The 24,005-nt window shown below is 43.9% G+C and overlaps 2 protein-coding genes across 5 annotated transcripts in view; one reads left to right on the top strand and one right to left on the bottom strand.

Annotated features, from left to right (window-relative positions):
• Window positions 1–29: 29 nt before the first annotated feature.
• MIGA2 (mitoguardin 2) lies at window positions 30–18,263 on the bottom strand. Of its 2 annotated transcripts, none has more exons than XM_070758470.1 (16): window positions 18,047–18,263; window positions 16,582–16,781; window positions 16,129–16,339; window positions 14,881–14,993; window positions 13,588–13,708; window positions 12,454–12,590; window positions 11,444–11,558; window positions 9,425–9,528; window positions 8,219–8,334; window positions 7,701–7,773; window positions 7,030–7,116; window positions 5,709–5,807; window positions 4,701–4,835; window positions 3,217–3,270; window positions 1,978–2,094; window positions 30–1,059 (listed from the first exon to the last, which is right to left on the bottom strand). In XM_070758470.1, the coding sequence occupies exons 2-16, from the start codon at window positions 16,675–16,677 to the stop codon at window positions 859–861; spliced, it is 1,779 nt and encodes a 592-aa protein (XP_070614571.1). In that variant the 5' UTR covers window positions 16,678–16,781; window positions 18,047–18,263; the 3' UTR covers window positions 30–858. The 2 variants fall into 2 exon arrangements, with proteins under 2 accessions (XP_070614571.1, XP_070614572.1); XM_070758471.1 differs by having other exon boundaries at window positions 18,096–18,190.
• Window positions 18,264–20,016: 1,753 nt separating this feature from the next.
• Window positions 20,017–24,005, top strand: part of SH3GLB2 (SH3 domain containing GRB2 like, endophilin B2) — a 30,617-nt gene continuing 26,628 nt past the window's right edge. The window contains exon 1 of one of the 3 annotated variants that reach the window (XM_070758629.1): window positions 20,017–20,282. In XM_070758629.1, the coding sequence (XP_070614730.1) occupies window positions 20,220–20,282 (63 nt within the window). In that variant the 5' untranslated portion in view covers window positions 20,017–20,219. The remainder of the gene's footprint in view (window positions 20,283–24,005) is intronic. The other 2 variants (XM_070758630.1, XM_070758628.1) reach the window with 2 other exon arrangements.

The following is a 24,005-nucleotide window of genomic DNA, read 5'->3' as shown; positions in this document are numbered from 1 at the left end:
ATAGAGGTCTTTCATCCGAGACCACCATATGTACGAAAATCTTTATTTTAAGAAATATTATTAAACGTTTGGCTGTATATACAGACCGACGTTTTTCACCCATGGCCACTTGAAGATGGATGCACTTCACTCCCAGAATTCAGCGTGCTTTAAGATAACCAAACTTCACTTCCCAGAATTCTCCAGCCAAGATGCTCATTGGAGCATTGCAGGAGTTGAAACCTACACATCGTAAAGCATGCTGGCTGGGGAATTCTGGGAGTTGGTGTCCACCCATGTCCAAGCGACCAAGGTTGAAGAATTATGATATAGACACAATAAAAATTAAAGTCAGTTTAAATAAAAATTAAATCAGAATTTTCCAAATCACAGCAGCAAGAGATCTCCCCACAGCTCTACCAGGTCTCTCCCCACTTTTCGTTTCGGTCATCAAATTTCACAAAAAGTGTCCTTGTGCATTAATTTCATAACAGGAATATTACATAGGGCTCGGCCACAATTTATGCAAGTATTAAATAACTAGAAACAGACATGGCTGGTTGGCAAAAACCTCCCACCTGCTGGGCACATCTGGGGCTGTTAAACTGTCTTTAAATCAGTGGGGGTTTTTATCCTGGAGATTTTAAGGTGGGTGGGCCAACTCCCAGAATTCTCCATTGGGCAATTCTGGGATTTGAAGTCCACCTCTCTTAAAAGTTGCCAGTGGTTCAAAATTGATTTTAAGTGAGAAAATTCAAATAGAGAATGTTGTGCTCCCATGCATCTTCAATCTCCAATCTGGGGAGCCCAGATGCCTTTCGGAGGGAGGAAGCAAACCCATTTATAAGCCCCCAAATGGTCTTGTCCGAGCAAGCGAGGTTAGTTGAAGCTATGGAAGGAGACGTCCTCATTTTGCAGAGCGCCATTGACGTCTGGGATGGTCTCCACTCCTAAGTAGCCGAGGAGGATGTCACTGCGACGCCTTGAGAGCTGAAGGATGTCTTCAGCTAGTAAGGTCCCCGTCGTGTACCTCACAATGTCCAGGTCAAACATATCCTTCAGGTATTGCAAAATCTGGTGCTGGAGAAAGAGAGAGAGAGAGGATTACTTGGACCAGATTACTTGCGGGACGGTCTTCTGCCGCAAGAGTCCCAGCGTCCAGTTATGTCTCAGAGTCGGCCTTCTCCAGGTCCCTTCAACTAGACAATGTCGCTTGGCAGGTCCTAGGGGAAGAGCCTTCTTTGTGGGGGGCCCAGCCCTTTGGAACCAGTTCCCTCCGGAGATTCATACTGCCCTCACCCTCCTCGCCTTCCGCAAGAATCGGAAAACCTGTCTATGCTGCCCGGCTTGGGGTCACTACTGGTTGTGTATAGTACTCCTGTTCAGTTTGGAGATTTTGAAGATTCTGATTCGGATAGTGTTTATGAATGAGTGGCAGGGGGCTGATTTACAGGCCCAGGAGGAAGGGGGCGACGATCCACAGGACGTTTCTATGAGCTCAAATTCAAGCGAAGGAGAAATAGATATTCGATGGGTAGATCCTTCATTCAGACGCTTACAAAGACGGAGGGAGCAAGTGTCATGGAAGAAATATTAAGGAGAGGAACGGGTTAGTTAATTAATTCATCACATCCAGGTACCAGCGGAGAAGGGTGGAGTTTTCAATCTGCTATAAATGAATATGGAGGTGCCATCTTAAACTGTTCTGGATTGATTGATAGATGGACAGACAGAGTGCTTGATAGATAGATAAAGATGGTAGATAGATAGGTAGGTAGGTAGGAAGGAAGATGGATGGATGGATGGATAGATGATAGATAGATAGATAGATAGATAGATAGATAGATAGAGAGATAGATAGATATAGATGATAGATAGAAAGATAGATAGAAAGATATAGATGATAGATAGAAAGATAGACAGACAGACAGACAGACAGACAGACAGACAGACAGACAGACAGACAGACAGACAGACAGACAAAATATATATATTTACCTTGAAAAAGCTGCAGACTTCAAAAAGCTGCTGTTTGGGCCCCAGAAAGCCAAAAGCCAGGACAGGGCTAACGTGCTCCGATACGGAGTAAAAATGAGATATAAAACCATCTGGAACCTAAAACAGAGAGAGAGAAAAGATGGATCGGTTGCCACTTCTGGTTTTAAAATGGTGAAGCACATTACAAACCGCATAGATCACATAAAAACTGCACACTCTTCGCTGGGAAAGGTTGCTCTAAAAACACGGAAAGATGCGCTGGCTGGGGAATTCTGGGAGTTGAAGTCCAGATATCTTCAAGTGGCCAAGGATGGGAAACACTGGACTAGACCACCACCAAAGCCCCCTCCCATCCTTTCATCCTAAGAACTGGAAAAGGGAAGGAAGTAGGGAAAGCAAGTAGGATGCTTGGCTGCATAGCTAGAGGTATAACAAGCAGGAAAAGGGAGATTATGATCCCGCTATATAGAGTGCTGGTGAGACCACATTTGTATGTGTGATTGGTTCTTTAAATTGGGGTTTTTAAGATTATTTTTAATATTAGATTTGTTTACATTGTCTTTTTATTGTTGTTAGCTTCCCCGAGTCTTCAGAGAGGGGTGGCGTACAAATCTAATTAATTAATTAATTAATTAATTTGGAATACTGTGTTCAGTTCTGGAGACCTCACCTACAAAAAGATATTGACAAAATTGAAGGGGTCCAAAGATGGGCTACAAAAATGGTGGAAGGTCTTAAGCATAAAACGTATCAGGAAAGACTTAATGAACTCCATCTGTAGAGTCTGGAGGACAGAAGGAAAAGGCGGGACATGATCGAAACATTTAAATATGTTCAAGGGTTAAATAAGGTCCAGGAGGGAAGTGTTTTTAATAGGAAAGTGAGCACAAGAACAAGGGGGCACAATCTGAAGTTAGTTGGGGGAAAGATCAGAAGCAACATGAGGAAATATTATTTGACTGAAAAAGTAATAGAGGCTTGGAACAAACTTCCAGCAGACGTGGTTGGTAAATCCACAGTCACTGAATTTAAACCTGCCTGGGATAAACATAGATCCATCCTAAGATAAAATACAGGAAATAGTATAAGGGCAGACTAGATGGACCAGGAGGTCTTTTTCTGCCATCAGTCTTCTATGTTTCTAAGATCGCATCCCATTTTCCAAATTGGTTGGAAAGGAGAGAAAGAAAGAAAAACCAGAACTGGGATTGGATCAGATTCTCCCCAGTTCTCACGTACCATTAGAAGACGCCTCTTCGCCTTCAGAACTGACCAGCAAGCCGTCGCCAGAGCCTGAAGTAGGGAAAAGAAAACAAGGTTATTTGGACTCTCGTTTAAACCTGCCTATAAATTGAATTCGCCAAGTTAAGAGCCACTAAGACAACTGCATTCATTTTTTTCCTCCGTACAAACCTTTCCAGTACATTTCAAAATACCTTCACATTACAATAAAAACAGTACTGAATTATATAAAACAAATATAATTGTGCACCCCCCCCCAATAATTATTAGTTCAAAATCAATTTCTTCCAGTATTCATCAATCCTCCCAATCTTGACCTCTGATTTTGTCATCTAGGTATCTAATTTTCTTCTAATTGAATTCAACATTATTTTCCTTTTAACCTTATTAAATTAATTATCATTATCCTCTTGAAAATTCAGGTATGCCATCCTTCTTAAACATTCTCCAAAACCCTTACAAAAAAAAAAGACTTATCAACTGTAAAGAAAAAAGAAAAACAGATTATAGTGTTAGGAAAGAAGAAAAAAACCCAACACTATTACTATTAAAAGTAAAAAAAATCAACAAAACAAAGAACATACAAAAAAAGAGAAACCCATAGATGTTAATCAATCCATTATTTTAAATCCTCGATTCTTAGACATTTACGATAATATTATAATCATGTGATAGTATTGGATTGTCGCATGTTGTTTTTACCACTGTTGTTAGCCGCCCCGAGTCTACGGAGAGGGGCGGCATACAAATTCAATCAATCAATCAATCAATCAATATTAAAATCAATCCAAACTTCAATAGGGAAATAATAGCTTTCCACATTTGCTTTTCTATTATTTCAATCAATATAATAATCAGTTGATATTCAAAAAAGTATCGTTTCATTGTCGTTAACTTTCATGACAATCTTTCACCCTCATTGACTTTGCTTGTTCAAAGCAGCCCCCAAAAGAAGGTTTTTGTCAGGTGGGTGCCCAGGTGGGTGGGGGTGGGGGCTGGACTAGATGACCTACAAGATCCCTTCCAACTGCATTAAATTCATGGAGCACCAGGGTACTACGTGGAACTGTTGGTACAAGGTACATGGTTGTTAGGGTTTGCCATTGTAAACTACCTATTTTAGTCTCTTGTACTATCACTTTAAATATTTTGGGCTGGTTCGCCATAAGAGGGCGCCAGTACTCCTTCCCTCAATGATGCTTTATCGCTCATTCACTTTTGCTTTGCCTTGAGGGGGGAGTGTATTTGCTTAGTGCTAGTTATGTTAAAATTCTCTGCTCAGTGTATGTCAAAGGTCTCATAGCCTAGCTATACCGAGACATACCAACAGGAACGTTCCAGAAAGACCAGAAAGGATGACGCTCTCCCTAAAACCTAACCCTCCTTAGCTTCTGGGCCTCCACTAGGTTGCCCTAGGTCTCTCATCTGCCCCCTTAGCTCCGAGGGTCCCGTTCCTACCCTCCCACCCCCTGGAAACGCACCGTCTCCTTGAAGCTGTCCGAGAGCCAGCGGTTATGCAAAATGGCCACAACTGAAGACGGCGGATTCTCCAGATCTTCTAAAGCGTCCATGAGGATGAAGTCCAGGGCGATGTCGAAGAAGTTCATACAAACCACCTGAAGGAACAGACAAGAGACAATCCACGTTGATTTGCGGCCACCTTCCCTTAATTCCGCCCCCTCCAGGATCCAACTGGTCTGTTAGTACTACGTACAAAACAGTTGCATTTGCAATATATAAACAAGCTGACAATGAAAGTTTGTTTGTACTGAAGCACTATAGCTTTAGGAGGTAGTGTTGCGAATTGCCACAAGAGGGGGCTAGAAAGCATGATTTTCTCTCTCTGCCCTCTCTCTTCGTTCTGCTGATTCACTGTGACTGATGTAGTAAGCTCTGTGATAGTTTGATGTATTTGTAAGCTCTAATGTATGTCTGATATGTAAGACAAGGACAGGCTTGTAATATTATTGTTGCATTGAGAGATATTGACTGACTTGAACGTGAATGATCGGACTGTTTAACTTGACTGCGCTATTTCTAAAGGAAACACTATTTTATACACTGAATAATTACTCATATCTCCTGAATATCTGCTGGAATCCCACCGTGCATGTCCTAACTCTCAACAGTCCTTCTGAACACTTCTTAACGTGGTCCTAGTTTAATTAATAATATTATAGCCTCCCCTGCCCACTATTGAGAAGGGTGGGTGTCCATGATTAAGGTGGATTAAATAAACCAGTGACAAAATTTGACCCGCAAAGCAGGATCTCCACCCATTAAGATTTCTTATCATGTCAATCCGGGGTGCCACCACCGGAAAAGACCCCGTCTTAGTACAACAGGGAGTCATCATTTAGTGACCACGACTGCCTTGAATAAATTCTGCTTTTCAAAACAAGATGCCAGGAGCGTTACAGGACTTCCACTAAACCCCGATCATTCCTTGGAGCAGGCCCAGATAGAATGGAAGCCCGACAACTACTCACCCCTCGCCCTTCCAGTTCCTTCTGCGTGGTTGTCCAAGTCTCCTGCCTCAGTGTGTAGTGCAGCATCTCAGCGTAGCTTTCGAGGAAACCTTTTGTGTTCTGGAAGAGCAGAAATCAGAGGAAACCAACCCAAAACCTAAGCAGGTGAAACCAGACAAGACTTCCTTCTGGCTTCTCAACCCATTCTGTGAAGTCCAGAGATTTCCTCAGATCTAGTTGGCTTAGTTAATTCTGATCTCACAAGAATTTATGTTTGCAGAAGAACTAGAAGATCTCAAGATGTTAATGTAGAAACACTTGTGTTAGTACCATGTACATAACTGGTTGGTAATAACTGGCAATACTATATAAACAATGTATGTTTAAATGAATTATAACACTATAACTTTAAGAGGTAGTATTGCAGTTAGCCATAAGAGGGAGCCAGAGGTCAATCAGTCTCTCTTTCTCTGCTAGTTTGTTTGTGTGACTATGCTGTAGAACTGTGTATTCAAGTGATGGTTTAATGCAGGGGTAGGCAAAGTTAGCTCTTCTATGACATGTGGACTTCAACTCCCGGAATTCCTGAGCTAGCATGATCGGCTCAGGAATTCTGGGAGTTGAATCCACAAATCATAGAAACATAGAAGAGTGATAGCAGAAAAAGACCTCCTGGTCCATCTAGTCTGCCCTTATACTATTTCCTGTATTTTATCTTACAATGGATATATGTTTTTCCCAGGCATGTTTAAATTCAGTTACTGTGGATTTACCAACCACGTCTGCTGGAAGTTTGTTCCAAGGATCTACTACTCTTTCAGTAAAATAATATTTTCTCACGTTGCTTTTGATAGAAGAGCCAACTTTGCCTACCCCTGGTAATATATTCCTAGATCTGAATGAATGAAATAGTCCCATTGAATATTTTGTTCTGTACAAAGCGGAATGTGCACAACAGCAGGTGAAATTGATTGTCCATCAATGTTGCTTCCTAAGTGGACAGTTTGATTTTGCAGAAGTTTGATTTACTTGGGAGTTATATTGTGTTGTTTAAGGGTTCCCTTTATTTTTTTGAGCAATGTATTTGTATACTTAATGTATCTGGTTATCTGAATTACTACTTGTATCTCTGGGCTATCAGCTGGACATCTGCCACCTCTGTGTTTCCTCCGTGCCTCCTTGGTAACTCAAGGTTTACTCTGCACACTTCCTTAAGATTGGACAACTTGTCACACTACTCTGAGCAGACCCTGTGGTAGATCCCAACCCACCTCCTGGGAGACCCATATATTCTCCCCACATCACCCCCAGCACAATCAAGTCTTTCCTAGTTGGTCCTTACCTTCTCAGCCTTGGTCATCAGCCCCATCACCATGCGTTTGCCCACCTCCCCAAAAAACGTCTGATTGCTCTCCACCACCATCAGCTCCTGCGAAGAGATCAGCCCAAATTGGCACTGCTCAGATTCGGGGATTCCAGAAAACAGGCATCAAAGACAGATTGGCCCCAAACCTTGAAGGACAACTAGCTTCAAGGTCTCCAGAGAAGACCAGCTTCAATGATTCTAGAGAAGACCAGCTTCAATTATTCTAAAGACCAGCTTCAATGATACTAGAGAAGACCAGTTTTGAGGTCTCTAGAAAAGACCAGTTTTGAGATCCCTAGAGAAGACCAGCTTCAATGATACTAGAGACCAGTTTCGAGATCTCTAGAGAAGACCAGTTTTGAGGTCTCTAGAGAAGACCAGGTTCAATGATTCTAGAAAAGACCCGTTTCGAGGTCTCTTGAGAAGACCAGGTTCAATGCTTTTAGAGAAGACCAGCTTTGAGGTCTCCAGAGAAGACCATCTTCAAGGTCTCCAGAGAAGACCATCTTCAAGGTCTCTAAGGAAGACCAGCTTCAAGGATTCTAGAGAAGACCAGCTTCAAGGTCTCTAGAGAAGACCAGCTTCAAGGTCTCTAGAGAAGACCAGCTTCAAGAGAGGACTAACTTCCAAGGTGTCCAGGTACCCACCTGAAAAGCTTGTCTGATGCAGTGAAGCTTTGCCAGGAAATCATGGTCACTGTAGCACCCCAAAAGCTCTGTGCTGGAAGAGAAGATATGGTGGTGGTGGTAATAGATAACATCTGGACCAGCTTTCCCAAACTGAGGTCCTCCCAACCTTCAGATTACAAATTCTGACAGGTGAAAACCTAGGAGTCTAAAGTTCACCGCATATTTCTGGAACGAAGGTCCAGGAGGATCAGGACCCCTGAAAACCGTGATTGGAGCATCCTCCAAATATTTCAAGGTTTCAACTCTCAGAATTCTCTAGCCAGAGAACCAAGAGGTAGCAACCCCTGAGAACTATGCCCTTGGAAGTGCCCAACTAACATCCCATTGGCTACATTCGGTTTGGGGTTAAGGAGTAAGAGCAAGGAATAAGCTAAAACCCCTCCATGAAAACCCAAAGGGGTCCATCAGATCCATAAAGACCTTAATGCCACCAGGGGAAGATAAAACATCCTAAGGCCAGCCTACTCCAAACTCACCGAAAGGTCCTGCATAAAACTAATCCATCCTTCACCAGCTGCAACGCTTCTTCATAGGCCACAGCTGGCTTAGAAGGCTGGTACGGGGTCTTCTCGATCTCCAGGGCGTCAAAAATCTGAGAGAGAAACACCCCCCCCCCCAGAAACCATCAGCTTTCTTAAACATTAGAGGCCTCCAAGAGGCTCAATGAAGATGTATCACAATTATAAACCAAGCAAAAATAGCTAGGTATTTGTAGTCTTACAACTTAGATACTACTCAGATACTACCTAAATACTACTCAAATACTACCTAAATACTACTCAGATACTACTTGCATACTACTCAGATACTACTTGCATACTACTCAGATACTACGTAATACTACGTAATACTACTTAGATTTTTCATATGGGGCAGTCCTAGGAGACTGCTCGGGAACTTCAACCTTGAATACCGTATTTTTTGTGTATAAGACGCACCTTTTTACTTCAAAAAAGTGCCTCAAAAACTGGGTGCACCTTATACATTGAATGCTGTGTGGGGGGGGGGGGAGTTGGGCAGTGGTCAGCAGCGGTCAGCAGCGGCAGCCTTCCCGTGCTTCGGCGACTGTCCCCGGGTTGGGTTCTTTGAGGGTTCCTTTGATTTTTTTGAGCAGTGTATAATAATTAATGATAATAATAATAATTTATTAGATTTGCATGCCGCCCCTCTCCGAGAACTTGGGGTGGCTCCCAACAATAATAACAAAGTACAAATCCAATGTCTAAAAACATAATTTAAAAACCCTTATTAATAAAATAATCACACAAACCAATCAAACCACACAAAAAACAGTAATTAGGGGAGGTGTCAATTTCCCCATTGGCAAAGGTGAGTTTTCAACAACTTACGAAAGGCATGGAGGATGGGGGCGATTCTGATCTCTGGGGGGAGTTGGTTCCAGAGGGCCGGGGCCACCACAGAGAAGGCTCTTCCCCTGGGTCCCGCCATATGGCATTGTTTAATCAACGGGACCCGGAGAAAGCCAACTCTGTGGGACCTAACTGGCCGCTGGGATTTGTGCAGCAGAAGGCGGTCCCAGAGATATTCTGGTCTGATGCCATGTAGGGCTTTTATAGGTCATAACCAACACTTTGAATTGTGACCGGAAACTGATCGGCAGGCAGTGCAAGCTTATAATGAATAAGTAAACAAGCAAAAACCCTACGCAGGGTTTAAATTACCTCCGCAGCAGAGAAAAAGGATTCCTCAGAAGTCACACTGCCTTCCTCCTCATCTTGTTCACGTCTTAGAGACTGTTCGGTCAGTGGGAACATCAAAGTTTGCTCTAAGGAAAGAGGATAAGAAAAAAAATTGAGGTTATAAAGGCAGTTTATTTGAATCAGATAAAACCAGGAACATCCCCAGGCCTCCTGAAACACAAACCAGCATTTTAGAAACCACCTGGGTACAAGTAAAACGCAATGAAAATAAAGTCAAATTGTAAGAGTTAAAAGGGATCCTTGGTGATCTAGGAGCTTGCAATCTTAGAAACCTAGAAGACGGACGGCAGGAAAAGACCTCCTGGTCCATCTAGTCTGCCCTCATACTATTTCCTGTATTTTATCTCAGGATGGATCTATGTTTGTCCCAGGCAGGTTTAAATTCAGTGACTGGATTGACCAACCATGTCTGCTGGAAGTTTGTTCCAAGCATCTACGACTCTTTCAGTCAAATAATTTCATTAAAAAAGACATTTCGATTTCATTACAAAAGACATTCCATTACCCGAACTAGGGAACATCACCAGTGCTAGTGAGGTGTGTGGTTTGTTCTGGGCTTATATTCTGGGGGCTCGCCCTGTCTGGGTGGGGAGGGGGGAGGTCTTAAGAGATCCTTTGGTTGGTTCTTGGGCAGTTTCTCCATTGGATTATTGTTTAGTTCCTGAGGGTTGGCCTGAGGTTGACCAGGGAGTTATCTATGCTGATGTGGGTGCTGATTGCTGATGGAGGTTCCCTGGGGCCTTTTTAAAAACCTTTTCTTTTGGGCTGGTTGGTTGCCTCTTTTGCATAGTCAATATGCATGTCTATGTGTCAGTTGGCGGCTAATTCAATTATTCAGTGAATGGGATGACTAAGTGGAATGGAATGACGGAATGAACTGACGGAGTAAAAATGGAAGGACTGAAGGATTCTCTGACCCGAGAGTATGTGTGTCCTCTGGGTTTATTATATAGTTTTTATACTGTTTTTATATTGTTTTTATGTACTGCTCCTTGGAGTCCTCTGGGAGTTGGGCGGCATACAAAAATGACAAGAAGAAGGAAAGAAAGAAAGAAGGAAAGAGAGAGAGAGAAAGAAAGAAGGGAGGGAGGGAGAAAAAGGAATGAAGAAAAAAAAATGAAAGGAAAGAAGGAAGGGAAAGGAAAGGAAGGAATGAAGGAAGGACAGAAGGAAGGAGAAAGGAAAGGAGAAAGAAAAAAGGAAGGAAGGGAAAGAAAAGGGAGGGAGGAAGGAAGACAGAGAGAGAGAGAGAAAGAAAGGTCCCAGCTATCAGTACCTTCCAGATCAGCATAGATTAAGTCCAATTTTAACATCAGACCAACCATCAAGTAAACAACATAGTATGGTCCCCGGAGACGGGCGGCATATAAATCCAATCAATCAATCAATCAATCAAACAAACAATCAATAAACACCTGAATCAAGGAACTGCCAAAGAGCCAAGAGTAAACAGCCCAGCCAAAGAATCTGTAAGGCCGCCCCTCACCCACACGGAGAACCAAGACACCAGAATATAAACTGGCAGCAAACAGCTCTCCTTACTAGCATGGATGATGTTACCTACTTAGGTAATGAAATGCCTGCAAGAAAAGTACTAAGCTCAGAAAGACCAAGGACCCCTCGTGTCAACCCTGAGCTATAAAGGTTCTCCTTTATTTAGCTGGCTGAGGAATTCTAGAAGTTGAAGTCCACAAGTCTTTCTTTCTTTCTTTCTTTCTTTCTTTCTCTTTCTTTCTTTCTTCCTTTTTTCTTTCTTTCTCTTTCTTTCTTTCTCTTTCTTTCTTTCTTCCTTTCTCTTTCTTTCTTTCTGTCTGTCTTTTTTTCTTTCTTTCTTTCCCTTCCTTCCTTCCTTCCTTCATTCATTTTACTGGATTTATAAGTTGCCCAACCCCTGACGGACTCTTAAAGTTGGAGACCCTCCCGGTCTTGATGTAAGAAAAGCCCAGTTTCTCCTGGAATTAGGAAATCAGCTCTACTCACCTAAATCGAGCAACATGTTATCGGCCGACAGACCGGATCCGAACTCATCCTGCAGGTTATACGCCCGGTACAGAAGCAATTCCAGCTTGTCTGCAAATTCTTTTTTCTGAGATTCCTGCGGCAAAAAAACACATAGACCTACAGGCTGCACTCAGCGTGAAATGAGGGCCAAGCGGCCTTCGAGGACCAATAACCTTGAATTCGGTACCTAAACCTCTTGTTTCATGCAGCTTTACAGTAAAACAAGAATCTGCTCGTTTGTCATTCTTGAAAGGTTAACCACGCCATTTCTGCCATTCAAATGATGTTGAACATAAACCAACTTAGCAATAGCCTTTAGACTTATCTACCGCTTCCTAGTGCTTTTACAGCCCGCTCTAAGCGGTTTACAGAATCAACCTCTTGCCCCCAATAATATGGGTCCTTGTTTTACCCAGGAAGGAAGGAAGGGAGGAAGGAAGGAAGGAAGGAAGGAAGGAAGGAAGGAAGGAAGGAAGGAAGGAAAATAGCACTTAGACTTATATACTGCTTCCTAGTGCTTTTCCAGCCCTCTCTAAGCGGTTGACAGAATCAGCCTCTTGCCCCCAACAATCTGGGTCCCCATTTGACCCACCTTGGAATCATGGAAGGCTGAGTCAACCTTGATCCGGTGGTGAGATTTGAACCGCTGAACTACATCCAGCAGTTAGGTGAAGTAGCCTGAAGTGCTGCACTCTAACCATTGCGCCACTCCGGCTCTTGGTGATTGTGCCCAAGGGGAATCTAGATTTTAACAAGCTCTGGGGCAGTGTCTCCTGAACGTGGGACATACTGTATTAACAAAGTTGGAAGGTCCCTTGAAGGCCATGTAGCCCAACCCGCTACCCAAGCGCCTGCCTACACCCTACACTTGCCTCTACTTAGGATAGAACTCACAGCCTCCTGGTGATGAGGCAAGAGCACCACTTCCAGGCCACAGCAGCTAGGGAACATTTCAGAGGAGACTCAAAATTGCCGAATGATGCACACACCTCGCAGAGATCTTGGGGCAGCATCAGCTCCTCCTCCTTGGGGACCACCCAAGAGGCCGAGAGGCTGGTGGGATCCCTCTGGCGGGTAGTCAGGGCCTGCTCCCACTTCTGCAGGGCCTCTTCAAACAGCTCCATGCCTGCCGAGGAAGAGAGAGAGACCCCCAAATGACGAGCAACAACCAGATTTGAGCCCCCTCTTGCCACCCAGCGTCCCGCTAAGCCGATGCCTGTTGGTCTGGGGGATTCTGGGAATTGAAGCCTGTTAGTAACTTAATAACTGGTTGAGTTTGGCAACTAACAATGTGTATGCTTAAATGTATTGAAACATTATTGCTTTAAGAGTTAGTATTACGGATGGCCACAAGAGGGAGCCAGAAGCATGATTCTCTCTCTCTCTCTTAATGACATTCTCTGCTATTCCTCCCCGAGTCTTCTGAGAAGGGCGGCATACAAATCTAATAAATTATTATTAGTATTATTTATTATTATTATTATTCCTGTTATTTTCTATGTGACTGCTGTAGTAAGAACTGTGTGTTCAAATGATGGTTGATGTATCTTATTTATTTATTTATTTATTTATTTATTTTGATTCGATTTGATTTGATTTGTATGCCGCCCCTCTCTCAAGACTCGGGGCGGCTAACAACAATATAAAAAGACAATATAAACAAATATAATATTAAAAATAATCTAAAATCCCCAATTTAAAGAACCACTCATACATACAAGCACCTGTAAGCTGAACAAGTAATAGCATTGTATATGCATTGATAGCTATTGGCTGATTTAACTGTGTATGACTGTTCAACCTGACTAAGATATTTGCCAAAGTAAATAATAATATTTAATAAATATTTAATAAATAATATTTCATACACTTTAATGTATCTAGTTTGTATGAGCCGCTCCAAGTCTTCGGAGAGGGGCGGCATACAAATCTAAATAATAATAATAATAATAATAATAACGACGACGACTGAACCATGTATTGTATCTCTGGGCTATCGGCTGTATCCCTGCTAGAATACCACGTTTCCTCTTTGTATCTTTGACAACTCAGAGATTGCTCTGCACCCAAGCTCTTAACACAACCCCCTCATGCTGGCTGGAGGACTCTGGCCACACATTTACCTTGAAAATAAAGGTTTTCTGCACTGCAATCCCCAGCAGCACCAGGGTCTTCTCCCCCCAAATTGGCTTCCCAGGGGGCTGCAGCAGCCAAGGCCGTGCTGGGAGAATTCACAACCGCCATCTAGAACGAGAAAAACCCCATGAAAACGTCACCTGTCCATCACCTCAAATGCACCAGTAAGTGCTCTGAACTCTACTTACTTATCTGTATCCTCCCTTTTTTATTATTATTATAAACTAGCCGTACCCAGCCCCTCTTTGCTGTGGCTCAGTCTGGTTGGTCGACTCTGGAACATGCAATATATATTGTCCATGTGAGAAGCAATCCGTCTATAGATCTAAACCACACGCGCGTATTGGAATGCAACGTATCAAACTTTGAAACCAATCGGCGAAGGTCCTGTTTTAAGCACCTGCAAGTTTTTACCTGTCACAGGTGGGACTTCTCTATAATGTTGGTAATAAAAAAAATTTGCTAGTCAGAAAGTCCCAAAACTCCAAGTCTTTGGAGAGGTGCAGCATACAAATCTAATAAATTATTATTATTATTATGTCAATACAACACACAAACGAGATCACTATGCTGGATTTCGTATTTCATCACCAGTCGGGCGCTTCCCAAGGACTGCGTGATGTAGCGGCGAATTATGTTTGCCGATCCCAGTAAAGTGGCCTTTTGCAATTGACAGGTGGAGATTTTGTCAATTCCGATGGTTTTCAAATGTCCGCTGAGATCCTTTGGCCCTGCGCCCAGCGTGCCAAGGACCACTGGGACCACTTTCATGGGCTTATGCCAGAGTCGTTGCAGCTCGATTTTTAGATCTTCGTATTTCACTCATTTCTCTAGCTGCTTCTCCTCAATTCTGCTGTCTCCTGGGATTGCGATGTCCATGATCCATACTTTCTTTTTCTCCACCATCACAATGTCTGGTGTGTTATGCTTCAGAATTCGGTCAGTCAGAAGTCGGAAGTCCCACAGTAGCTTTTTTTATATTATTATTATTATTATTATTATTATTATTATTATTATTATTATTATTATTATTATTAACATGATCCCAGGACACTGCAACTGTTATAAGTCCATGCCAGTTGCCAAGTGTTTGAATTTTGATCAGGGGACCACAGGGGCTGCTGCAACTGTTCTAAATGTGAAAAACGGTCATAGGTCAAAGTGAACGTTCACTAAACGAACTGCTGCAAGCCCAGGACGACCTGTCGCAGATGCTTCCCCCCAACACACACACACCAGGTGGGGCTGAAGCCCCCCCCCCTCCCCAAGCCATCTCTTACGGAGGCCAGGCTGTGCGAAGAGCTGGAATGCTTGCTGGGCTCCAGGGAGGAGATGCCACTCAAAGTGTCATTGCTTTTACTGCTGAGGCTTTGCACCCGACGGCCGGAATAACCTGGAATTAGAGGAAATGCAAGTACATTTTTTTTGTCTTTTTTATTGTTGTTAGCCGCCCCGAGTCTTCGGAGAGGGGCGGCAAACAAATCTAATAAATACAAATACAAATACAAAATACAAATATGAGAGAGAGAGACAGACAGACAGACAGACAGACAGACAGACAGACCGACAGAGAGACAGAGACAGAGAGAGACAGAGAGAGAGAGACAGAGAGAGACAGAGAGAGAGAGAGAGAATGAGAATACAGTGATACCTCTACCTTATCTTATATACAGTGGCACCTCTACTTAAGAACTTTTCTAGATAAGAACCAGGTGTTCAAGACTTTTTTGCTTCTTCTCAAGAACCATTTTCTACTTACAAACCTGAGCCTGGAAAAAATTCCCAGGAAATTTGAGCGCAGCACAAAAGCCCAGCCAGTTTCCTGCCATTCCCCCTGGGTTTCTCTCTCTGGTGCAGTGTACGGGACGCAGCCTTGCGCCGGGTGTATGGGAGGCGCATGCTCCTCCTCGCCGCCTCTGAGTCCCTCTTTTCTTTTTCAGCCTTAAAGCTTTGTATTTTTTTAATTCCCCTCCCCTCACCCTCTTCCTTCGGCAGTGACTATCCTCCTCCTCCTCTTCTTCTTCCTCCTCCTCCCACCCAAATTCCAAGCTTTTATTTCTTTCCTAGTGGGTTTGCACGCATGATTTGCTTTTACATTGATTCCCATGGGAAAAATGGCTTCTACTTACGAACTGTTCTACTTAAAAACCTGGCCACGGAATGAATTAAGTTCTTAAGTAGAGGTACCACTGTATATAAGATAAAATATAGGAAATATAAGATAAATATAAGATAAGGAGTTTGTAAAAGGCAAGGAGGGTGGGGGCAGTCCTGATCTCTGGTGGGGAGTTGATTCCAGAGGGTCGGGGCCGCCACAGAAAAGGCTCTTCCCCTGGGGCCCGCCAGACGACATTGTTTCGTCGACGGGACCTGGAAAAGGCCAACTCTGTGGGACCTAACCGGTCGCTGGGATTCGTGCGGCAGAAGACGATCCCGGAGATAAAAGTATTTATAAAATACTTTATAGATGGCACCTGCCAAAATGTTCAAAAATATGGCTAACTTTAAAAAGCTTTGATCGTCCTCACCTTTCTTCACCGATGGCACCCGTCGGGTGGGCAAAATGGGAACCGGAACCGCCAGAGGTTTGACGCTGGACTTCTCGGGAGCGGTCTGTTTCTTCCGTCGTCCGCGACGCTTCAGCTGGTGTGCGGTCAAGGCCAAAGCCACCGTCCCCAGAGCTGTGGCAAAGAGCACCTTCCGGAGGCCGGGAGAGACTCTCATGGCAGAGAAGGCCGACTTTAAGAGAGGGGAAAGCAAAACAACGGCAAATTTACCATCTTATGCCAGGGGTCTGGTGTATATATATGTGTATAAATAAAATCTTCTAATTAAAATAAAATGATGTGCGAAATCATGTGAGGTTTCTTAAACAAGCCAACATAATGTGCTTCAGGCAGTCTGCTAAGCGGTAAATCATTGTTAAAGAACCTCTGCTCACCCTAAATGTGTATGTGTGTGTGTGTTTTTTCCTCTATTACCTGTCCAAACGTGGTATAGAGGAACACGGGAATCTCCGCCACCGTCATGGCCAAAGCCTGGATGATGGACATGCCCTCCGTCCTCTGAAACGCCATGTTGGAAACGCGCTCGAGTTGTCGCCACCGAGATTGTGCTGCCCACAAAGCAGTCCAGCATCAAACAGGATCCAACCATCGGTCTTCGGAAGTGCATCTATTTCCTGGAGCGGATGCACACACAAAAAATAGTTGGGAAAAGAAGAACAAGACACAAAACTGTTAAACCAGAAGAACAAAAATGTTGGACCGGTTTGATTTTTAAAGTTCAGGACAAACTCTGTTGGATGAAGATTCATTTATGTTTTGCCAAAATTCCAGAAGAGAGCAAGGGCTTATGATCTCATCAATCAATCTTATTCCACGTGATCTTCAACTTATTATTATTATTTTATTATTATTTATTAGATTTGTATGCCGCCTCTCTCCGATATGCCCATCACTATCCTAACTTGTGGCACTTGTAAATGTGACTCGATTTTATTTATGTGTTTGAATAAATAAATACTTTATTGTCATTGTATATATACTGTATACCGTATATATACAGTAAAGTATTTATTTATTCAAATACATGCAACAAAAAATCCAGTTTGAACAGAACAGAATCCGAGTTTGAAATGGCCCATTTCAACAATTCCCTGTTGCTCAGAAGGGGTGTTTTATGCTCAACGCATAACAAAGAAATTTTTAACATTAATTAGATGCAGCTTCTGAGAAAGTTTCTCCCTGATTACAATATCTCGTCCAGGCAGTCTCTGCAGAGCTCCTAACTAATAAGTACAAGCCCAGCCTAGTTTATGGCAAATCCTGGGGGGGGAAAGGCTGTATTATAGCATTTAGCAATAGCCTTTAGACTTATATACCACTTCCTAGTGCTTTTACAACCCTCTCTAAGCTGTTTACAGAACCAGCCTCTTGCCCCCAACAATCTGGGTCCTCATTTAAGTAAATAAGTAATAATAATAATAATAATAATAATAATAATAATAATAATAATAATAATAATCATCATCATCATCATCATCATCATCATCATCATCATCATCATCATCCCAGGTAGACTGCTCCTGGACCTGGAGGCTCCATTCTTCCCAGCTAAAGGAAAGGCGCTTCCCGCCCCCTCTTTTTCCCATGCACCGAGACCGGCTTTGCAAGAGGACGGGGGCGAGCAAGAGGGATTTTTGCACGGCTGGTGCAAATGTTTTTGCACACCTGGGACTTTTGCTCCCCTATCTCCCACCTGTCAGCAAAGCCGCTGGGCGTGCATAAATTATTATCAGCAGGCGAAGCAATTGTCACACAAAAAAAATCCAAGGCGGGATCCACTTTCCCAGGTAGAAAGCCGGCTGTGCAAGGAAAATAATCTCCTCTTTCAACATTCCCCCCCTCTCCAACCCATAATGGAAGAGTCCGCCGCCCGTCTGACCTAAGCCAGGTGGTCGATACCATTCTCCTAAGCGGGGGGGAGCTCTCACCATACCGCTCCGCTCGCCATGGCTGCAGAAGGACGGCGTCTCCTTCCCGATTCGATAGCAGCCGCGCAGACTAGCTTGCCTTAAATCTCCGCCCAGGGGCGGGCGCCGGGGCTGAGACCGCAGACTGACAGCCACCTCAGCCAATGGAAACAGCAACCCGTCCTTTAGTGGACCAATTAGCCAACCCTTTGGGTCTCTTGCTTTACCGCAAGAGAATCTAGTGCGGTTGAGCAACCAAAGCGGCATCCTTGTTTCCCAATGGGAAAAGGAGGCGTTGCTTTACAGCTGATTGGCTCCGACGCGACGTGGAACGCGGAGGGGCGGGGCGGGGCTCTTCTTAAAGGGGCAATGCATTTGGATAGAGGCTATGGGCATGAAATAAAAACAGGGACTAGAAACATGCAGCGCGTCTTGTCCCTTCTTTTTTTCCGCTTTTATTTGAATGAGAATTCTGTTTTGAAGATGCATTGATTGTCATTTAAATTAGAATAGGAATAAAAGGTTTCATCTCTGGTTTCCTACAATACAAACCAAAACCGATAAATTGTTGTATTTGTTGAGATGCACAAGCTTGGAACCTGAAAATAGGGGACATTAAACCTGGTTTGAGTTGATGTTTCTAACTTCCATCTTTAGGCAAAACTGCCATACAGGTTCCCATGGCGCTGCGACTTATCCACCCTCTAATTGTTGCAGGGAAGAGCAACAAAGATCAGGGGACTGGAGGCTAAAACGTATGAAGAACAGTTGCAGGAACTGGGTAAATGTCTAGTTTAATGAGAAGAAGGACCAGGGGAGACAGGAGAGCAGCCTTCCAATATCTCAGGGGTTATTGCCACAAAGAAGAGGGAGTCAAACTATTCTCCTAAACACCTGAGGGTGAAACAAGAAGCAATGGGTGGAAACTAAACAAGGAGAGAAGCAACTTAGAACTAAGGAGAAATTTCCCGACAGTCAGAACGGTTGATCAGTGGAACAGCTTGCCACCAGAAGTTGTGAATGCTCCAACACTGGAAGTTTTTAAGAAGAGGTTGGATAACCAGCTGTCTGAAGCAGTGTAGGGTTTCCTGCCAAAGCAGGGGGTTGGACTAGAAGACCTCCAAGGTCCCTTCCAATGCTATCATTCTATTCCAATATCTCAGGGGTTGCCACAAAGGAGTCCACCTATTCTCCAAAGCACTGAGGGCAGAACAAGAAGCAATGGGTGGAAACTAATCAAGGAGAGAAGCAACTTTAGAACTAAGGAGAGAAATCTTGACAACAAAAACAATTAGCCAGTGGAAGGCTGCTCTTTCACTGGAGGATTTTACAGAAGAGATTGGACAGCCACTTGTCAGCAATTGTCTCCTGCTGGAGGGGTTGGACTAGAAGACCTCCAAGGCCCCTTCCAACTCTGTTATTCTATTCTATTCCAATATCTCGGGTTGCCCCAAAGAAGAAGGAGTCAAGCTATTCTCCAAAGCACCTGAGGGTAGAACAAAAAGCAATGGGTGGAAACTAAACAAGGAGAGAAGCAACTGAGAACTAAGGAGAAAATTCCTGATAGTCAGAACAAAGTTGTTAATGTTCCAATACTGGAGGATTTTAAGACGTTACATAACCATTTATCTGACAGCGGTGTAGGTTTTCTTGCCTAAGCAGGGGGTTGGACTAGAAGACCCCTTAGGATCCCTTGCAAGCTCTATTTTATTCTCTATCCCCGGACTCTTCAAACTTGGGCAGCTTGAAGACTTGTGGACTCCAATTCCCAGAATTCTCCAGCCAGATACGCTGGCTGGAGAATTCTGGGAGTCGAAGTTCACAAATCTCCAAGTTGCCCAAGCTTGGGGATCCATTCCCTGCTGCTCCGTGGAGGAAGGGCTTCCCAAGCCGTTGCCAAGCGGTGCGTAAAAAGGCTGCGCTTTTACGCACGGCTCTGGACAGCTCCTGCTAGGCGGCTGGGTGCCTTTAAGGGGCTGCTCGGCTGGGCGGGGAGGAGCGTTCGCGGCGCTCGAGGCTGGCGGCCGTTCGCTGGCGTTGCTGCCCGCCTCCTCCTCCGCTTCCTCCGCCGCCGCCGCCTCGCCTGCCCGCAGCGCCAGCCCAGCCCCGCCGGCGCGCTCTGCTGCGGGGAGAGCCGCCCTCGCCATGGATTTCAACATGAAGAAGCTGGCCTCGGACGCGGGGGTCTTCTTCACCCGGGCGGTGCAGGTAGAGTGGGGGCCTTCTTTCTTTCTCCGCCGGGTCGTCTGAATGGGGCCGTTGCGTGCAGCTGGAGGGGAGGGGGCTGCTTTGGAGAGCTTGGCTGAGGGTGACACGCGAGTCTGACGCGCGTCTGCAAAAGAGGTATGGGCAACCAAAAGGAGAAGAGACACCAATGGGCAGCTTTCTACCAGCACCGTTTACCACTGGGCAACAAAGCTGTTTATCCCCTGGAAGCATCATTTGTAGCCAATTTTTTTTTTTATATATATATTTTATATTTTATGTGTATTGGACAAATAAATAAATAAAATAAATTTAGATGCCGCTCACTCCGAAAGGACTCTGAGCGGCTAACAATGGGAATACAGTAAACACAACAGCAATAAAAACAGTTAACATCTAATAATAAAAATCAATAATAACAATAAAATTTAAAAAGTATTAAGTATTTCATATTAGATTTGCCTGCCGCTCCAAGTCTTCAGAGAGGGGCAGCATACAAATCTAATAAATAATAAATAAATAAATAAATAAATAATAAAATCAGCCTAAATACATGGCCCTTTATTTAAAAAAAGATTACGGAAGATGGACTAGAAGTTATGGGGTGCTAATGCATAGCTTTGAGAACACTCCCATGGGTGATTCTGAACTGCAGATCACCCTAGTTTTACTGTATCTAGGCAATAAAATCAAAATGGTTGTGGGGGGGAGATACAGGAGGAGGAAGAGGAGGAGGAGGGAGCCTGGCTTGTGTCACACACACACACACACACACCCCGCCGCTGGAGAAGTGTGGGAAGGGAAGGCGAGGAGGCACCCAAAGAAATAGGCCGAGGTTTATCCTTCTCCCCTCCATGGGATCTGGCTTAATGCAACATACCAAGCTAGGCCAGGATGGGTGGGTCAGTTTGCAGCTGGTTGGTTGGACATGTTGCTTGCTTGGGGGGTTGTGTGGAATGAGGCCTGCGTGGATTTAAAGGGCGTGCTTCCCATTTCGGTTCCGGGACACTACAGGTCAGCTGTCGAAGCAGCACTCAAAACAGGGCAGGCTAAAATATCAGGACGGGGGGTGGAAAAGCCCCCCCCCCCTGGGCATCATTTATTTATTTATTCATTCAATATTTTTTTTAGTGCCGCCCTTCTCCTTAGACTCAGGGCAGCTTACAGCATGTTAGCAATAGCACTTTTTAAAATGGAGCCGGCCTATTGCCCCCACAATCCGGGTCCTCATTTGACCCACCTTGGAAGGATGGGAGGCTAAGTCAACCTTGAGCCAGTGGCGAGATTTGAACCGCTGACCTCCAGATCCAGCAGTCATCTCTGCTTGTCTGAATGAAGGCGGTGAGGAGAGATGACTTGTGTGTTTGTTTTGTTTGTTGGCTTGTCCCCCTTCCGCCCACCAAGGATTAAGTCACCCGTTGCATATGACAATCATGACGTGTTGCACCTCGCGATTCTTGTCAAATGCCTCTTTTCTTTGATGAACACTGAGAGCTTATTTATTTATTACTTATTAATTAGACCTGTGCCGCCCTTCTCAGCTAACGGAGGGTCGGCGGAAGACAAAGGCACCAAAGACAAATCCCTTGTGTGTCCAATCACACTTGGCCAAGAAAGAATTCTATTCTATTCTATTCCGTTTTGCCACTGACCATTTCCTAAAGACTCCACTCCAGATGGTGACTGTGCAAACTTCCTGCACTCTGCCTCCGTTCCACCTTTTGAATGTGGGTTGGTCTGAGTGTGTTTGTAAAGGCTGGAGCCCGAAGAGGAAACAGAGGCACCTCGAACATAGATAGGGGACCTGTCCTGCTGACCTTGCAGTTCAAACTTGGAGGGGAGAAAAAAGAAGAGGCAGTAAAAATGTCCTGGAATATCGCAGCGTGGCCCTTTGGTAGGTCGTGGAAGAGAATCTGTTGCATGGACATCCCTCTAGGGCAGGGATGGAGAACCTTTCTTCCTCGGGTGCTGAAAGAGCATGGACGTGCGCTATCGCACATGCGCAAGGGCCCACACCCATAATTCAATGCCTGAGGAGGGCAAAAACAGCTTCCCCCGCCTCCCAGAGGCCCTCTGGAGGCCGGAAACAGCCTGTTTCCCAACTTCTGGTGGGCCCAGTAGGCTTGTGTTTCAACCTCCCCAGGCTCCAAAGGCTTCCCTGGAGCAGAGGTTCTCTGGAAGCCAAAAACGCCCTCCCAGAGCCTCTGTGTGAGCCCAAAATCAGCTTGCCAGCGCACACAAGCATGTTGGAGCTGAGCCTGGGCAACGGCTCGCGTGCCAGCAGATATGGCTCCATGTGCCACCTGTGGCACCCAAGCCATAGGTTCACCATCACTGCTCTATGGTGCACCTGGTCCTTCAAAAGACAGGACTGAGGTTTTTGATCATTGGATCGTTGCTTGCTGGACAAATGGACATTTCTCAAAGATTGGGCTCCATTGCGGAAGGAATAAAATATAGAAAAATAGAAAAGGGCTGGGATTCAGCAGAAGAGAAAAAAGATTATATATGTATAGAGATATACAGGGTGTCCCCCAAAAATGTATACACCTTTTAAATAATTATAAACGTGGTGTTTAGTATAATTTTATTATTTCAAAAATGTAAAGTATCATTTTATTGTTTTTTATTGTTTTTATTTGTTTTCCAAGGTTAGTCTGGCTGTCATTATTGTGTTCAGGGATTGAATCTGCAAAATAAACACAAACCGTTTAATTATTGGCTATTTACAATTATTTAAAATTAGTTAAAACTCCAGTGAAAAAAATAATAAAATGATACTTGTAAATATTTTTACATTTTTTGAAATAATAAAATTATAATAAATACCAGGTTTACAATTATTTAAAATGTGTATACATTTTTTTTGGGGGGACACCCTGTATTATTATTATTATTATTATTATTATTATTATTATTATTATTATTATTTATTAGATTTGTATGCATACCATACATAAATTGTATAGGCCCGGGGGAGATGTCTCAGTTCCCCCATGGCTGATGACAAAGGTGGGTTTTGAGGAGTTTACAAAAGGCAAGGAGGGTGGGGGCAGTTCTAATCTCTGGGGGAAGCTGGTTCCAGAGGGCTGGGGCCGCTTTTTTCTCACTTGTTAATGAGAAAGGGGAGACGATGGCTGCTGGGCAGCTTGTCTAAGCTCCAAGTCCAAGCAAGGAGCCAACCCCCCTCCTGTTGCCTCTCGCACAGCAAATAACAGGTTTCTCCTTTCCTTCCGGATTTGCTCAGCTCAACCATTTAAACCACCCCAGGTCCCCCTTCTCCCTGTTGCATCTTGTGAAGAAAAAAAAAGTTCCCTAAAGGTGCCTCCAGGCAGATGGTCCTCCCGTTTGCCAAATTATTTATTGCAGATCGCTTCACTTCTCCTTTTCAAGGTGTCACAACAACTTCAGGGTGGATAACTGTTGATGAAATTGCATAATTTTGTTTATTGCGGTGTATATTTGCCGGGCTGTGTATTTTTATTATTTCTGCAATATACAGTATATGGAACATAATTATACATTTTATTTAAAATGTATTCACACTGTAATATACCTCTCTCTCTCTCTCCTTACATACCTACCAACCTATTTGCAATGTTGTATTTAATACATCTATATATTGCAAAGCATATTAACAATTTTATATTGGTTACTATGTATTTGTGTGCATATATATATAATATAACACCTTCCTTTTCATTAGCAGCAAAAATATGTTTATAT

Source organism: Erythrolamprus reginae, chromosome 8, assembly GCF_031021105.1.
Source record: "Erythrolamprus reginae isolate rEryReg1 chromosome 8, rEryReg1.hap1, whole genome shotgun sequence".
Taxonomy (NCBI): Eukaryota; Metazoa; Chordata; class Lepidosauria; order Squamata; family Dipsadidae; genus Erythrolamprus; species Erythrolamprus reginae.
This window is presented reverse-complemented; position numbering and strand designations above follow the sequence as displayed.